Here is an 18,164-nt window from a genome sequence, read left to right as displayed (position 1 = left end):
AAACGCCGGCTGCTCCTGACTGTATATTCAAAGTCCCTCATGGGGTGGGGGGCGGGGGAGGGATGTGTGTCTCGTCTTCGCCTTATGCCCGTTGCGCTCAGGCGCGCATGATGCAACATGATGTATCGGTCCATGTGCGACACTTGTTTGAACGGGCGTTAAGGGAGGGTTGAGAGTAAGCTGATATGTTCCTGGAGCAGCTTCAGGGAGACCCTTCCAGGCGTTTCAGGAAATAGACTGGTGGTTAAACAACTTTTTTAAAAGAACGGAGAACATAATGCTGCTCTAGTTCCTGGTGTGTGCCATTTCCTGGTGCAAACGTTCTGTGCCACAGTTTTTCTCATCATAAACATGTTCTGAGATCATCTGTGACTGACAAGTTGCATGAGTAGAGGATTTGCATGGCGGACACCCCCCCCTTCTCCCCCAAATGCCTTTTACTGCAGTTCAGTGTGATTAGGCGACACCAGGGGTAGGCAAACTGTGGTGCTCCAGGTGTCCATGAGTCCCTGCCAGGTGTCCAGGTGGTGCTCCAGGTGTTCCCATGAGTCCCTGCCAGCAAATGCTGGCAGGGGCTCATGAGAATTGTAGTCCATGGTTATCTGGAGGACCACACTCAAAGTCCTGTATTGTGCCAGTGGCATGATGTGAACTTGGGTTTGTGGAGCCTGCTGCTAGAAAGAGGCTGTGTGGTAAGGCTTGCTCTCAAGTAATACCCCACAAGGTCTGTGATTTATAGGCAAGGAGGTGATCCTTTGGGGTTTGTGTCATGCTGCTGGCTGGGAAGGATGGCATCTGGAGGGAACACCTGGCTGGTAGCTATCAGTTAGACTCCTCTGCAGCCGCCTGTTAAAGAAAATTGCCAGTGGCCTTCTCTGGAGCAACAAGTTGGATTTGTGGAACTCACAGTCACAGGATGTAGTGAGGGACTAAGATAGGTTTGGAAAAGGTGCTGGATAAACTAGTGGAGGTCATCCATGGTGACAATGTGAGACCTCAGGTATCCACAGCAGTGTAGCTCTCAGTGCTTGTTGCTGGGCGATGAGGCTTCCGAATCTGCCTTCTCAGGTACTTTTTAGGCACCTCCTGGTTGGCTGCTGTGGGGAAAGGATGCTGCATTTGATGGACCATCAGCTCTTGGCATTCTTGTGTGCAGTTCCCTGCATGGGGAAAGCTAGTATGTCAGGGTGGCAATTCCCTGCATGTGGAAAGCTAGTATGTCAGGGTGGCAACTCTGAAGCTTAGCTTTCTCGGTGGCGGGCTAGAATCACAGAGTTGGATGGAATCTCCAGGGTCATCTAGTCCAACCCCCTGCAGAATGGAGGAAATTCACTACTTTTTTTCTAGATTGAAGGAACCTTCCATCATGTGAGCCTTCTTACCTGCACTCTAGATAGCTCAGAAACAGATTTACTGTTAGCTGAGAGGATGGCTGTGATAGCTTAATGGGACCTCCATGAGGCTCTTCACCTCTGAATGGCAGATGCCATAGTTTTATGCTTTGAGCATTGTGGGGTGAGCGAGGCTGCTGGAATAAATGGACCTCTGGTATGCATACAAAGTCTGTGCTCTGAGGAGCGTGCATTCTGCTAAAATACATTTTGGAGGCAGTAGGATTAATGCCAGCTTAAGCCTCTTTTACCTTTGCATGCGGGGCTTTTAGAAAAAAAGATTAGGAAAAAAATAACCATTTCAAATCCTCCCAAGTGTCTTCCCTCCCCACCCTTTTTGTTCTGTGGCATAAATTGGGCTTTTGGTTTGCCCTCTAACTCCTTGTAAATATGTCAACACACTCTTCATTCAATTCAAATGAATTCGAATGCATTTAATTATAAAGGGTTTGGCTGTTTGTTTTTATAACAGCCAATGGGGTGCAGGGGTTAAGAGACTCTGATAGGATCTGGGAGATTCTTCTGTTATTTTTTACAATTCCAATACAAACAGGCTTAAAACAGGGGCTCTTGGGAATTGTAGTCCATGGATATCTGGAGAGCCATAGTTTACCCCCCACCCACACTACAGTATTTCCCTACAGTATGTCTCTGATGCCCTTTGGCTACTCATTAGCATTGGGACCCTGTATAAGGACATGACGCCCAGCCTCTGCCAAAAAAGGGGATGACCAATTGCTTGTGGGCTGGATAAGAGCCCTGGATGGGTCAATTCCAGCTTTCAGGCTGGATGTTTGATTCCCCCCCCCCCCACATAAGGTTTCAAGGCTGGAGACATTCTAAGCTGGTCCACCACGGCCTCCCCATCACAACCCTGGGATTTTTTGATAGTCTCCCATCCAAGCCTTTGCCAGGGTCGACCCTGCTTAGCTTGTGAGATCCGATGACAGCCAGAGAAGATGCCTGAAAGTTACTCACAGCCACAGGGAGCAAGTGAAAAAAACGACGTTCTGAAAAAAACAATGACATGGGCGTACCGATTAATGTTTGGGAGCGCCTAGAATTGTTTGCAGTTCATTGTGCATCTTTTTGTGTTTGTGGATTAGAGGGAGGCAGATGGCGAGCCCTCCGCCCTCCCCTGTTTTGCCTTGTGGGCCGTAGCAATAAAGCAGACTCACAAGTTGGAGAGATTCTCCGTTGGGAGTTCAGCCCCGGAGTAGGCGAATGTGCTGTAGTAACCCCAGGAGCGTCTGGGGACCATCCTCGCATGACGATGCCGGGGATAATGGGACGATGACTAGGAGGCCCGCGATTGGCTGGAACGGCTTGGATGATCCTGCAGATGAAAGGCTTGCAGCAGGTGCAGCAGGCTGCAATTAAGCAACCCGGAGAGTTCCAAGCGGCAGGGGAGGATTCAAAACAGAACCCGAGCACTGGCCGCCTTGTGTCGCTGGGGAGGTCAAGGGAGCGGCTGTGGATGCTTTTGGGTTTCAGAGGGAGGCTTTCGGCACCGTGACCTTCCGAGGTTGCAATCAGCTGCGTGTGGGAGGAAGCTGAAGAAAGGAGTAGGGGGCGGAAACATGCATAGGATTTGTTTGTGCAAACTCCCCACTATGGAAATGCAGCTAACCTCCTCTCCACCCCACCCTGTTTGCCTATGGATGCCTTGCCTTGCACTGTCAAGCCCCAGGGGCATCCTAAGGAAAACGACAGACTCTTTCCTTGAGTCCCGTTGTAGGAACCAAATATTTTTAGTGGGTAGTTGGCTGCTACACATGCAAGGGGAAATGTTTGGAAAACTGAACAAAAGAAGTGGAAAAACGCAAGGAATTCTAGAGGCATCCCTCAGTCTGGCTCTTGACGGCCGCTTTAAAATAAAAGTTGTACACTTAGGGGAGGGTGAACAAAGGGTGGGGAGCTCTGTGCTGGGGTGATCCAGGCAGGTAATGCAATCTGAACATCTTCCCAGTACAGGAAAGAATGCACCTTCCTGTTGCACAGTGAATGGTTTTCCCCCCTTAACTTCTCAAACGCTCTTCAAAAACGGAAGTGCCGTTTCAGTGGTTGGAAGTGTTTCTAACAACTGTCTTGACGGAGTAGCTGAACAAATATGCCCACTTTCAGTGTTGCTGTATACATTGTTTCCTCTTATTTTGGGAGATTGGAATGACCTGTAACAGGTGTAACGTTCATTAGAACAGGGGTAGACAACCTGTGGTCCTCCAGATGTCCATGGACTACAATTCCCATGAGCCCCTGCCAGCAAACGCTGGCAGGGGCTCATGGGAATTGTAGTCCATGGACATCTGGAGAGCCACAGGTTGACTACCCCTGCATTAGAAGGATGCCTTTATATTCAGTTGTGACTTTTTAAGGTTCAGGCTGCTTTGTCCCCACCCATAGCAGCATGTAGGACTGTAATATTTATTTATATTTGTTTATCATTTAACTTCTGTCCTACCCCTCCTGTAAAACTGGCTTGTGGTGGCTAACAGTCCAGAATAACCTTGTTAAAACCCCAATAACATCATTATATAACCCCAGGTGGTGACAAAAAAAATAGTTTGCATTGTTCTGTCCTCCATTTTATCCTCACAATGACCCTGTGAGGTAGGGTAGGTTGAGAGTGTGTGCCTGGCCAAAGGACACCTGGCACGCTTTTGCAGCAGATTCAGAATTTGAACCTGAGTTTCCTGGATCTTAGCCCCAACAATTTAGACCAGGGGTGGCCAAACTGGCTCTCCAGAGGACAGGGCCTCATGGGAATTGTAGTCCATGGAAGAAGAGTTGTTTCTTATACTCCGCTTTTCTCCATCAGGAGGAGTCTCAAAGCGGTTTACAGTTGCCTTCCCTTTCCTCTCCCCATAACAGACCCCCTGTGAGGGAGGTGAGACTGAGAGAGCCCTGAGATTACTGCTCTGTGAGAACCGCATTAGGAGGCCTGTGACAAGCCCATGGTCACCCAGCTGGCTGCATATGGAAGAGCAGAGAATCAAACCCGGCTCCCAAGATTAGAAGCCACAGCTCTTAACCCCTACACTAAGCTGTGGAGGTGGTGAGCTCTCCTCACTGGCAGTCCTCAAGCAGCCGCTGGACAAACACTTGTCAGGGATCCTTTAGTCCAGTCCTGTGTTGAGCGGAGGGGTTGGGCTAGATGGCCTCTGTGGTCCCTTCCAATCTTCTCTGTTGAGTAAAGAGTGGAGATTCCAGGTGTTAGTCCTAATTCTTTATGTCACCGCACCACATGGGATCAATGAGCCCTGATCATTTGCAATGTGAGTTTCCCAGGAAGAACTTCCAATGCAAATTTAAACAAATAACTTCAGCATTGAAATACTAACAAAGTAGAAGGCAAATACATCAAGTACAAGGATTGGCGTTTGTCCATGCTTCATGTCCCACATTATTATTATTTATTATATTTGTTACTTGCCCTTTCTTTATAGCAGGGTTTTTCATCAAGGGTTTCTTGATGGCCCTGGAAGGGTTTATCAAATGGGTGCAAGTTAATTAATTTTTAATATATATTTTTTAAAATTTGCTAAAACATTTATTGGGTGATAGGACCATAGGACCATAGATTGTCATGTCAACCCCCCCCACCCAAAATGGCCAATGATGCACTTGGACGGAGTGGAAAGGGGAAGGGCCTAGGTGGGCCTGTTCACAGCTCTGCTTCCCAACCATATTCTGCACAATGGCGCCACTTCTGGGGTTTCTCGAAGCCTGAAGAATGTTGCAGGGCTTTGTCAACAGTAAAAAAAAGTTGAAAAGGGCTGCTTTACAGAAAGGCAGGATACATCAAAATAACATCTATCAGAACAGAAGAGAGCTCTGGGAGAAGCAGCTCTAACAGGCCTGTGACTAGCCCAGGGTCACTCAGCTGACTGCACACAGAAGAGGAGCGGGGCATCAAATCGGGCTCACCAGATTAGAAGTCACTGCTCTTAACCACGACACCAGGCTGGCTAACAATTTCTGGGGAATCTGACAAGCTTGGGCTTCCAAGTCAGGGCATTCCAAGCCTTTTAATGCACACCTGGTGTGTTTATGACCATGTGGTTGGTACACACAGCTCCCTCTCCAAGATGAGTCTTGGTGCACAGTTCTCTGGACGCTGCAACATAAACTGTGTTTTCACAACCTCGTGTATATCGAGGCGAGATGAATTAATTTATTCTTTCATTTACGTTATCCAATCTGCCTTCTTCCCCGAGGCCTGTCATACATCGTAAATGTGATGCAATCAAGTGGGATGTGCCCTCTTAACAGCCAAGGTAGTGCTGGCATTGTTAGGACCAGGCAGCCTGTGGCGGGTGGCCGTGGCTAGAACCTTTATTTGGGAAAACGCCTGTCCGAGCTTGTGTTTTTTGGCAAGTGGAGACGTCGTGGGCCAAAATGCACCGTGGGTGCTGTGTGCTGAGGTTTGACACATCAACCGGGCAATGTTTTTGTGAGGCCACGGTAACCCTGGCCCGCTGGGGCGGGTGAGAGAGACCTTTAGCCCAGTTGAGACACTTCCTTGCACAACGGGCGATAAGGAGCTGGCACTGCCAGACGTGTCTGTCTGCTCTCACGGTCCAGAGCTGCAGATGAGTGGTGTTGATTTTAACAAGGCGGTTTGGCAAAAAAATCACACACATCTTCAGAAAAGCTAATGCTTTCTGCCCGCAATAGATGGCAAGGCAGGAGGGGAACACAAGAACAAGAGCATTTTACAAATAATTAAATGAATCCTTATCTGGTTTCCTGAAGGAGATCTCTACTCACCTGAGGTGATTATGCAAGTGTCAATTAACAGCCTGAAATAATTGCTAAATTCCCAAGGAGGCGAGTGAGCAGTCGACGTCCTCTATGACTTCTTTGAAAAATTCTACTTTCTCTAGCAAGCTGGGAGCGCAGCACCTTGTTCTGTTTCATCTTTACGACAGCCCTGCGAAGTAGAGCAGGCTTATGCAACTGGCTGTCCCGAGGTTCATGGCAGAAAGATCTGTACTTCCCCTGTTCAAATTTGACACCCGGAAATCACTACGCCACACTGTTTCCTGTCTTGCCCCTGATGTTTCTTTGGGCCGTCCCTTTGTCTGCTCAAGTTGGTCTTGAAATCTAGAAACTTTAATGTCCTTAATGCATGTGCAAGGCTCATTTTTGCTCAGAACGGGAAGAAGAACGTAACCCTGAAGGAGGATTGGTTAGAGAAATTAGCAGAATATATTCATTTATGTCAGCCTTTCTCATGCAGAATATAGTTGGGAAGCATAGCTGTAGATACACTCACCTGGGGCTCCTCCCCTACCCACCCCCTTCAGGCCTATCATTGGCCATTTTGGGAGGGGGGAGCCGGTCAATACCACCAAATAAATGTTAAACATGCTTTTTAATATACACAATTAATTAACTCCCATCCATTTGGAAAACCCTTCCAAAGCTCTCAAGAAACCCCAAGATTTCATGAAACCCTGGTTTATTTGAATTAACCAGTCTGCCGCATGGCCAAATGTCTGATAAATTTGAAAGATTGAATACTTTTCTATCTAGAATGAGAAATTAATTTTGAGGTTGGGTTTTTCTGATTTGTACTTATGGTAGTTTTCTGATTTGTATTTTAGAACTTCATATGTGTTTGTCTAACTTCTATTTTTGCTCTTTTTTTAGTTAGAAGAAATATTTTTAAAAAGCAACTTTTAAAAGCTGGTTTTAAGGTCCTGAGGAGGGGGCGAATGCTGGATTCCGTGAGCAGACAATGGATTTATGTGCCCCTATCGACGCAGGGGTAGTCAACCTGTGGTCCTCCAGATGTCCATGGACTACAATTCTCATGAGCCCCTGCAAACATGGCCTTGCTTATGTTCGCTGGATGCTTTTCAAATATTTGTCATTTTGGCTTCCTGTCGGATATAGGTTTCTCCCCCCCTCCCTCCCCAAGCAGCTTAGATTTGTCAGCATGACTTCTTAATTGTTAACCAGATGCTAAGCTGAGCACAAAGACCAGCCAGCTCTCCCCAGCGGAGCGTGGCAGGTGTCCATGGAAATTCTAAACACAGAAGTAGCAAGGGTAAATGCTTCGAGAGGGTCAAACTTCAGAGGTCAACTTGATCCCCCCCCACATCAGCTGATCCGTCTAGTTCTAATCTTCGTTTGTGGAGATTTCTTAATTTTGGCTGGATTATTATTTGTCCACAACAACGATAAAATTTTGTACAAGATCACATGTGTTTAGCAATCGATTTTAAACGGTCTTAAGTAAGACCAAAGAAGCATGCATAACCTGGGGACAGAGGGAACAAGATTTCACCCAGTCTTAGGTGGAAAAGTGAAGCAGGGGAGGCCCATTCAGATGTCAATAGGGGCTTGGCTTCAAACATAGAATTGTTTTACAGGCCCTTCAGAACTTTGGCAGGTCCAAAAGGGCCCGAATTCTAAGTTTGCAACTCGTTCCACCTGGCTGGAGCCAGGCACAGTCCAATAGAACAGGGGTAGTCAATCTGTGGTCCTCCAGATGTCCATGGACTACAATTCCCTGAGCCCCTGCCAGCAAATGCTGTCAGGGGCTCATGGGAATTGTAGTCCATGGACATCTGGAGGACCACAGGTTGACTACCCCTGCAATAGAAGGCTGGGCTTGTTTTTTGGGGGGAGCTCAAAGAGGGCAAGAAACTATCTGTCTGGCCATCACTGGTGTGTGCACACTGCACTTTTCCTATCAATCTGACCTGGCTATGTGGCTGTTTGACAAATTTGGCTTGTGGCAGCATGACCAGCGTGGGTGTAGTGGTTAAGAGCATTGGCCTCTAATCTAGAGAGGCGGGTTTGATTCCGTATTCCTCCTCCACATGCAGCAGGTTGGGTGACCTTGACCTGGTCACAGTCGTGTTAGAGCTGGGTGACCGCAGGCCAGTCAGAGCGCTCTCAGCCCCACCTACCTCACAGGGTGTCTGTTGCAGGGAGAGGAAGGGAAGGCAATTGTAAGTCGCTTTGAGACGTCTTCAGGTAGTGAAAAGTAGGATAGAAAAACCAACTCTTCTTCTGATGGCTAAGCCTGGTCTTCCAAATGGAACTTCCATGTTCAGGGGCAGTCTTCCTTGGAGGGGCTGGCTGCTAGGACAGGGGTGTGCTTTGCCTTTCATGCCTTGCTTGAAAGTTGTTCCAGAATGAGCACTGGCTGGGCTACCAGGATTGCTGGCCATCCCTTCCCCGGCCACTGGGGAGGGATGGGGCCAGATACAGTTGCCAAATCCGGACTGGGAATCTCCTGGAGATTTGGGAACGGAGCCTGGAGAGGGCAGACTTAAGTGGTGTACAAAGCCATAGACTCCACCCTCTGAAACATTTTCTCCAGGCGAACTGATCTCTGCAGTTGTAATTTTAGGAGACCCCAGGTCCCACCTGGAGGCTGGCTTTCCCAGGGGGAAGATGCCTCTTTTGTGGCCTGATCCATCACAGCGGTGCTTATCGGCATGAGATATGTCAGGGGTTCAGATATGCGAGGGGTTCAATTTTTCTTTGACATCAGGGTGGTTTTAGAATGGCGTTCTTTCCACGGGGAAAAATTCCCCCTAAGATTGTCTCTCAGTGGCCAGGATATTCCCAGCTGGGCACAGCTAGAAATTCTTGTAGGTTTCCCCATGAAATTCCCCTTCCTCCTTTCTGTTCGGGGGACTTGACTGTCACCGTGAGCAGAAATGGCTCGCGGGGGTCGGCAGGGCTCAGTCAGTCATCACCGAGCCGGTGGAGGGAATGACGTGGCAGAAAGGCTGTGGGCAGGGGAGCATGGGGTGACTGCTTCCTTCCAGTTACCGGACAGAGTCAGCGACATCTGCTCACCAGCTCTTTCCTCCTGCAGAGAGCACGTGACTGCAAACAGCTGCCTGAATTTTTTTTTTTTTTAAAAAGAGCTTGGCAGATGCCTCATCTTTTCATTTCCTGCCCGCGTTGAGTAAAGCTGGATTCTCCCTTTCGAAATGACATCATACTCAGGACGGGTTGAGTTACCGATAATACAAAGATGGGGTTTGTTGGGCTGCAAAACTAGAGCTGCTTTTTCAATTTTACCCAGACACTCAAATAGCTGGCTGAAGGGTTAAAGGATTCCTCTGGTGCATTTGCACAGAGAGTCTGGTGATTGCTAAGATTCCCCTTTCTGGGAAAAGGTATTTTTCATAAGCCTGACCAAGGCTGATCGGGTACTGCCTCACTGAGTTTACTTGATAAATTTGGGGAGTCCCGTAGGGGTCTTACAGGGTGAAACTGACTGGGGTTGCACTGCAATTGACTTGGCTTTTCCTTCAGTTGGGGAAAGGGGCTTGATCCAAAGGTAAATGGAGTTTGAGGAGGACTCAGGAAGAGGAGGTGGGATCCAGGATACGTGCATCTAGGTATGGGGGTGGGCAGAGGGGCATATTGCAAAGGTGTTTTGTGTGCCTCGAAGAAGGGCTTTGTGTGCCTCGAGCTGCAGAAGGCGATGCAGCCTCTTGAACTCGCCTCCCATTGAAACAAGTAATCTTTTTCTTGCCCACAGGATGGAGGCACCGGCTGTGCTGGCGAATTCCTCACCTGTGATCCTGAAACCTTCCCTCCCAGAACTCAATGGTGTCTCAGTCCGGGACGTGGTGGTGACCGCTTCGCCCAGGTAGGTTCTTGGGGTTTTGTTTTGGGTTTTTTTTTTTGCAATCCTTCAGCTTAACCTACCTCGCTGGGTTGTTGTGAGGGTAAGGAGGAGGGTAAGGATGAAAGATGCAGGATGGTGAAAACCAAGGCTTGCCAAAGAGCTGCAAGAAGACCGCCACAAACTGGGTGCGTGGATGACAATGTGGCAAATGAAGTTCAGGTGTTGGTAAGTGAATGTATTATGTCTAAAGCATGATCTTTGCCTTCGTTCTCACTAGCAGTGGATCCTTTTGCACTTTCCCTTCTCATATTGTACTTTTATATGCTATTAAAGGCTTGTTGTTGTTGTTGTGTTGGTAAGTGAAAAGTGGTGCAATATCACAACAAAAGAAATTGTAATTTCAACTGTAGGCTAGTGGGGTCTGAACTTGCTGAGTCCTAGAGGGGAAAAGATAGGTCATTGAAAGTGTCAACTCCGTGTGAAAAAGATAAACTCTGTGTGAGGGAATTATTAGGAAATGGACTACATAAAATGGGCAACATTATAATGCTCATGTATAACTTTGGCTTCTACCCTGGCGTTTCTGTCTAAATACCAAGAGCGTTGCTGATGTCATGACCTTACTTCCGGGTCATGTCAGAAGTGACATAGCCGTGTTGCTGCAATGTTAGCTGGGCCTCGCTCTTTTTCAGGGTACCATCCCCCTCCACTGACCAGTGGGGCTTGGCGGTGGGCTCCCCCCTGCCTCCATTGGGGAGTCTGGCAAACCTCCCTGGCCTGGATAGCCCAGGCTAGCGTGATCTCATCAGAGCTTGAAAGCTAAGCCTAGTATTTGGATGGGAGGACTAGGTCTTAATAACCCTTGCCTTGAAAACCCGTAAGTCAGCTGTGACTGAACAACAGAACAAAAAAGGAGCCGTGGGTCAATGTCATAGTGACCTTGGACTCATAAAAGCTTATCCTTTGGAAACTTTTGTTGGTCCTGAGGCCCTACAGGGACTCAGTTTTTGGTTTAGCTGTTTCAGCGAAATGCCCAACTTCCCTGAAGTCCGGTGTCTTGTGGCCATCACTTATCCATGATTTTCTGATGGATAAATGGAAGGACTGCAATCTGGATTTTCAGATAGTCAGGTGGATAGGGCATTGGTTAGAGAACCGCACTCAAAGAGTTGTTGTCAATGGTGTTTCATCAGACTGGAGAGAGGTGAGTAGCGGGGTACCTGAGGGCTCAGGGCTCGGCCCAGTACTTTTTAACATATTTATTAATGATCTAGATGAGGGGGTGGAGGGACTACTCATCAAGTTTGCAGATGACACCAAATTGGGAGGACTGGCAAATACTCTGGAAGATAGAGACAGAGTTCAACAAGATCTGAACACAATGGAAAAATGGGCAAAAGATGCAATTTAATAAAGATAAGTGTAAAGTTCTGCATCTGGGTCAGAAAAATGAAAAGCATGCCTACTGGATGGGGGATACGCTTCTAGGTAACACTGTGTGTGAACGAGACCTTGGGGTACTTGTGGATTGTAAACTAAACATGAGCAGGCAGTGTGATGCAGCGGTAAAAAAGGCAAATGCCATTTTGGGCTGTATCAACAGGGGCATCACATCAAAATCACAAGATGTCATAGTCCCATTGTATACGGCAGTGGTCCCGAACCTTTCTGAGGCTGGGGATCGGCAGGGCATCGGGCCGCACCCGCGCATCGGGCTGTGCCCGCGGGAAGGGGTCCTTGGTGGAAACACCGGGAGTCTGCCCTGGCCTCAACCATACGCCTGGTGGAAGAGCTCCGCCTTGCAGGCCCCGCAGAAAGCTGACAATTCCGGCAGGGACCTCAGCTCTTCTTATATTCCAGAGAGCCCAGTTTCTACTCTGGCTCCTGGCTTTGCATTTCTAAAATAATGTGTGGGGTCTGGCCCTGGTCAAAATCCACAAACGTTAATTCGCTAGTGCTTAGTAAGCATCTGGCCTATGTGACAGGCAATTAATTGCATGCTTTCAGAAGCGAGAAACTGTTTTTTTCCTTGCTGTTGGAGTGAACCTGGTGGAACTGTTGCCCTTGCCATGATGAGGAAATGTCTTCTAGGATAGGATCAGGCCAGCAGTTCAACTGGTCCAGCGTCCTTTTTCCCACAGCTGGCTAGAAGGCAAATATTTCCTGTTCTGACTTCCTCCCCCCCCACCCCCCCGCAACCAAGCTCCCTTATTATCTTGTTTTGAACAATTAAACCTTGTTTTCCGTCTCGGCTATTTCTCCTGGGGCAGCGTTTCATCCCACCTGCAACAGAGCATGTGATTAAAACACATGTTGTGGCCGCAAACAGACCGTCTCGTTTCCTTCTGGACTCAGTTACCAAGGAATTCAAAGATACCTTCCTTCCTGAAGCATGGGGGGGGGGGTCCTATGTGCCTGGGACATGCTGTAGAGTCACTTCAGACTCATGGTGCGCCTGTGCATCACTGTCTTCCAAAACATACGATCATTGATAACTATTCCTCAGATATCATTGCTTCCTTGAATGAGTCGATCCACCTCACGTTGGGTGTCGTGGTTAAGAGCGGTGGCTTCTAATCTAGCGAGCCGGGCTTGATTTCCTGCTCCTCCAGATGCAGCCAGCTTGGGTGACATTGGGCTAGTCACAGTCCTGATAGTGCTGTTGTCACAGTGTAGTTCTCTCTGAGCTGTCCCAGACCCACCTACCTCATGGGGTGTCTGTTACTGGGAGAGTAGGGGAAGGCAATTGTAAGCTGCTTAGAGACTCTTTTGGGGAATGAAGAGTGGGGTACAAAAACCAACTCTTCTATTTCCTGTTGCCTTCAGTCTTTCTTCGTGTTAATTCCAGTGACTGTGTTAGCCTCATCATGACTGTGTTAGCCTCAGTTTTAGCTTCTAGGGAGAATTCGGTGCTTAGTTCAAGGGGTAAGGTATGCTGCTTTCCCCAAAATACTGAAGAAAAATGCCTTGGCTTCCAAATCCCACCCCCAAAAGCAGCGAACTAGAGTTTCTCTCTACATTCATGTCCTTAAAAATTTTGGTTTCTCAGCACCTTTTTCAACATCGGAAGGTTGCTGGAGAATCTATTGAAAAGGAGGAAGAAGAGCTGGTTTTTTTATGCCTCGCTTTTCACTCCCTCTAGGAGTCTCAAAACATCTTACGAACACCTTTCCCTTCCTCTCCCCACAACAGGCACCATGTGAGGTAGGTGGGACTGAGAGAGCTCTGACAGAATTGCTGTATGAGAACAGCTCTATCAGGACTGTGACTAGCCCATTGTTGCCCAGCTGGCTCTGCAGGTAGAGGAGGAGAGGACAATCAAACCCAGTTCTCCAGATTGGAGACCATTGCCCTTCAACCACGGCACCCCATTGGCTCTCGACATCTTGCTGCACCTGCAGGCAGGCTTTCTATGGGGCATCTGGTCGATCTGTGTGAGGAAAACAGGACTGTACCGACTTCTTGAGTGCTCTGGCAGGGCTCTTAAGTTGGCCAACCTCCCCCCGAGTGTCGGCCAGGGATGTTGCAGAGGCAGCCCTCTCGTGAGCATGCTCAGTGCAGCTAGTCCGGCCGGATGAGTCTCACAGTTGCCCTCTGTGAACGCGCTATGTCTTAAAACATAACCACTGCTCCTTTAATGGTTGACCATTGCATGGGGAGGTCAGGTGTGGTGAACCGACCAAGTACATGGGGAATTTTACTTATTTGCTGAGGAAGAGACTGAGGATGGAGAATGCTCTGTGTGCCTCACCCCCAAACCACTTGCCTTTTCAAAGCCCCCCCCTTCCCTCGCGTTTTGTGGGTTACTTGCAAAACATGGGATGTTCACAAGCAGCGAGCCGATTCGATCTCTTCTCCCCCCCCCCCAAGCCTCCATTCCCAAGGGCAATGTTCTGCTTGCCATGGGGGAGCGGCTGTTCAGACATTTTGTCCCTGCCGGCACCATTGGGGATAGTCACTTTTGCAGCCGCTTGACTTATGTCAGGAGACCAAGGACTTCAGCACCCTCGTCAGTTCCAAGCAGGCCTTTACGAGCAGGAAACGCAAGCAGCGACCGAGCCATCTGTGTGCCTTGAAGACGCTCAACACTGCTTGTTCTGAAACGGCAAACAAATTGGGTGCGGGAGTATACAGGATGCTTGCCTCGGGGATGATCACTTGCTAGTGGCACAGCATGAACATTTGCGCAGAGGGTGGCTACCCCCCCCCCCTGGAAGATACGTTCATGCTATGCCTGGAGCAGGCTCTCTCAGCCAGGGTTTCACAAAGCCCTTCGGGATTCTTGACGACCCTCTAAGGCAGGGGTAGTCAAACTGCGGCCTTCCAGATGTCCATGGACTACGATTCCCATTCGCTGGCAGGGGCTTCTGGGAATCGTAGTCCATGGACATCTGGAGGGCCGCAGTTTGACTACCCCTGCTCTAAGGCAGTGGTCCTCAACCTTCCTAATGCCGCAACCCTTTAATCCAGTTCCTCATGTTGTGGTGACCCCCAACCGAAAAACGATGCAAGTGTCCTTTCACAGAAATTAAAACCAAACTGACCAGTGGCGTGAAGAGCCATGGTTCCTGATTGTATATAAATTGTTTTTTTCCCCGGGCTCTCTCAGTTCAGCTCTGCCTCTTGTCCCACCGTGCCCATCTCGCTCTTTTCCGCAGTTCCAGACAGACGAACGCTCTCTCGATCTACCCCGCAGGGCTGTTGTGTGCATGGCGCCCCCCCGGCCGAGCTGCTCGCCCTGCCGCAACCCCTAAAGGGTCGTTCGATCCCCCCCAAAGGGGTCCTGATCCCCAGGTTGAGAACCACTGCTGTAAGGGTTTCCCAAATGGTTGGAAGTTAATTAATTTTAATATATATAATTAGTTAAACATTTATCGTGTAATATGACCATATATGGTGATGTAGACCCCTCCCCCTCCCCCTCCCCAAATGCCCACTGATGGGCCTGGAGGGGGTGGATAGGGGAGGGCCCCCAGGTGAGTGTGTCCACAGCTCTGCTTCCCAATAATAATCTGCACCATTGTGCCACTTCTGGGCTTTCTCAATGCCTGAAGAATGTGTCGGGAGTTTCTCAATGGTAAAATAGTTGAGCCAGGACGGCCTGAAGGAACAAACTAGCTTTTCCTCCGGAGCTGGATTTCCCTCCGGGCCTGGCTCTGCAGCCTGTGCTCTGCTCCCAGATCCCACGTGACTCTTTCTCCCATGGCGTAGTAGCAAGGGACGTGTGTTTTTGTGGCACAGAAGGCAAACATTGCCACAACGCAACCGGCTGGCGGCAAACATGTTGTGAGCTGCTTGACAAGCCGAGGCAGGCCCGGCGGAGGTTTCGCGCCTGTCGGATGCTTCCCCTTTGCTCTGCCTTGGCTCCGAGCGAGGCCTTGCGTCCGTCTTGACACTTATAACTCGGCCTTGCGTAACTGTGGGGAAGCGTTTCGTTGAACATTGAGGCGAACTGTCACTCAGGTCGTGGCAGGGAGGCTGATGGGAGTTTTGCATTAACTTGGGGAGGAATGTCCCTGTAGGCCAGGGTTTTCCAACCACGGTCCTGTATTGCAGGGGTAGTCAACCTGTGGTCCTCCAGATGTCCATGGACTACAATTCCCATGAGCCCCTGCCAGCGTTTGCTGGCAGGGGCTCGTGGGAATTGTAGTCCATGGACATCTGGAGGACCGCAGGTTGACTACCCCTGCTGTATTGTACCACAAAGCTCCCTCAGTGGTACTGCGGAGTTGGGGTTTTCAAAATGGCAGCTGGGCAGAGCCCAGCCTGTGCCTGCCGTTTCTGGCTCCGAGCCGAGGAAAGATAAAGCTTTCTTATTTGGGCAGGTTGACCCACCCTCTCCTAATGTGGCCAATGATGGGCCTGGAGAGGGCGGAAAGGGGAGGGGCCCCGGCCGTTTAAACCAGGGTTAGTCAACCTGTGGTCCTCCAGATCATGGACTACAACTTCCATGAGCCCCTGCCAGCAAATGCTGGCAGGGGCTCATGGGAATTGTAGTCCACGGACATCTGGAGAACCACAGGTTGACTACCCCTGGTTTAAACCTTTACCAGCTGAGGCACCTCTTGCTTTTGTGGGGTGTGGCCAGCTGACATCACTTCCTGGTACCTCAAAGCCTGAAAAAAACATTTCCGTGGTACCTCTGTGGCTGCTCTAGTCAAAGGCCTGACGGATTGAAGTCGTTCCCAGCAACATCTTCTCATCTGCTTTGCCTACGGAAGGTCCCAGGTTTGATCCCTGGCGTATCCCGTTGAAAGGATCAAAAGTGGCATGAAAGAGACCTCAGCCTGAATGCCTCAAGAGCTGCTGCCAGCCTGAGTAGGCACTACTGACCTTCAGGGGCTAGTTCAATATAAAGAGTACAAGGTGGTGTATGCTTTGATTTTCATGTACTATAACCAGCCTAACACCTGAATATGCTGGTACTCACATACTGTACCGACAAGCTCAGTTCTGGATAGACTGCCTCTGAACACGGACGTTCGTTTTAGGCGTTGTGGCTAATGGCTGCTGAAAGCCTGTCTGAAACCCCTCTTGATGTTGCTGCTGCTCCTGGCCAGCATAGCTTCCTGTGGCAGTGAGTTCCCCATGTTGTGTTGTACAAACCGGGACGTATGAAGTGGTCAAAGGAAAAGGTACAGGGATGGGAGGCCAATTAAAAGGTTTTTCCGTCTTGCCTGGTGAATCTTAAAGCAAGTTGAAGTTGCACCAGCCGGGGGAGGGGTGTTACAGATAAGAGAAAAACGAAATCGAAATCAGCAGGCCAAAATGATAAGTCTCACAGCCACTCTTGTTTGGTGTATAAATCATATAATTTCTGGGCAATCAGAACGGGCTCCTAGGTATATTTCCCCCCGTTTTCAAATACTTCTTCAATGATTGCCACTGCAGAGTCTGTAATCCATTTAACAGTAAATTAACATTTAACAGTAAATCGGCTTTAAGCTCTATCTTGAAGCATTTTTACTCCTACGTGGGAGGGGTGTTACCTGCATGCATGCAGCATTGAAGGTCTGGATCCTAAGGCCTGTGTTAGCTTGTGCAGCGCTGCAGCAGCACACCTCCTCTGCAGAGCGCATTTCTCCAGCTCTTGAGATGTCTGTCTCTCACCAAGCTGGAAAGCAGCTAGTTAGGTGACTTACTGGGGATCAGACCTGCAGCCTTCTGCTTGCAAAGCATAGAATCATAGAGTTGGAAGGGGCCATACAGGCCATCTAGTCCAACCCCCTGCTCTACACAGGATGAGCCCTAAGCATCCAAGAAAAGCAGGGCCCTCCCTGTGCTGGGCCCTCCATGGAGAGCTGAGGCCGGTCTGGCGATCCTGTGTTGAGTACGGATGCTCAGTGCCCCGTGGTACACAGCTCATTGCTTGCCATAAGTAGCTGGTGTGGTCCTGTCCTGGGGGTTGAGATCCTCCCAGGATCCCAGCACCGGCTCGGGCAGGGCTGTGCCATGATAGCCAAAAATCAACCCACCGAATATTCTCCCACACCCCAAGAGGGTGCCTGTGCCAGTTTCCTGAACCGAGGAGTCCGCGTTCTTGAACTGTGCGTAAGGAAGAAATGGAAGTCATGCGCGAATGGCTTGAACATTGGACAGCGTGTTTGTGGCGGGTCAGAGTATGCCGGTGAATCCGGACAAGATGATCTTGGTGACTGGGTTTGGGTCAAATGGATCCAGGGGTTGGAGCCAAGATTAAGGACCAAGGGACTGAAGAGGAATGGAGGAAGGCATGTAAAATTATGCATGGCCACAGAGCATGCTCGCCCTCTTCCATAAAGCCCGTCTTGGTGGGTCTCTACGCAATAGATAAGATTCTGAGAACAGACTTTGTTGCGGCATGCAATTCACTGGAGGAATTCCCCGGCCCAACATGGCTGACTTTTCAATGCTTGCAGGAGAGGGCCAGCAATGGCTAAATGGAACCTCCACACTCAGAGCCAGTCTACCTTAGCAGGGTGGGGGGAAAAACAGTGTTGCAGAGCAGATTCCCTTGGCCCCTGCTGCCAGTCCTGGCTTGTTAGTTCAGGCACCGGACTAAATCAGGATTTGGTATGATTGAACGGACCCACCGGCTCTCGATTTGCCTACCCTCTGCTCTAGGGCTTCTATCCTGCATAGGTGGGGGGTGTTGACAGAGGGCAATTATTTTTTTGGACAGGCTA

At 49.3% G+C, this 18,164-nt stretch overlaps 1 protein-coding gene across 2 annotated transcripts in view; it reads left to right on the top strand.

Moving 5' to 3' along the window:
- Nucleotides 1-18,164, top strand: part of ACSBG2 (acyl-CoA synthetase bubblegum family member 2) — a 64,150-nt gene that overhangs the window by 1,543 nt on the left and 44,443 nt on the right. The window contains exons 1-2 of one of the 2 annotated variants that reach the window (XM_077332176.1): nucleotides 9,382-9,401; nucleotides 9,910-10,020. In XM_077332176.1, coding sequence (XP_077188291.1) covers nucleotides 9,397-9,401; nucleotides 9,910-10,020 — 116 coding nt within the window. In that variant the 5' untranslated portion in view covers nucleotides 9,382-9,396. Of the gene's footprint in view, nucleotides 1-9,381; nucleotides 9,402-9,909; nucleotides 10,021-18,164 lie in introns of those variants that run through there. The other variant, XM_077332177.1, reaches the window with a different exon arrangement.

Source organism: Paroedura picta, chromosome 4 (genome assembly GCF_049243985.1).
Source record: "Paroedura picta isolate Pp20150507F chromosome 4, Ppicta_v3.0, whole genome shotgun sequence".
NCBI classification, from domain to species: domain Eukaryota; kingdom Metazoa; phylum Chordata; class Lepidosauria; order Squamata; family Gekkonidae; genus Paroedura; species Paroedura picta.
Note: the sequence above shows the minus strand (reverse complement) of the source record. Positions and strands in the feature narration are given on the sequence as shown.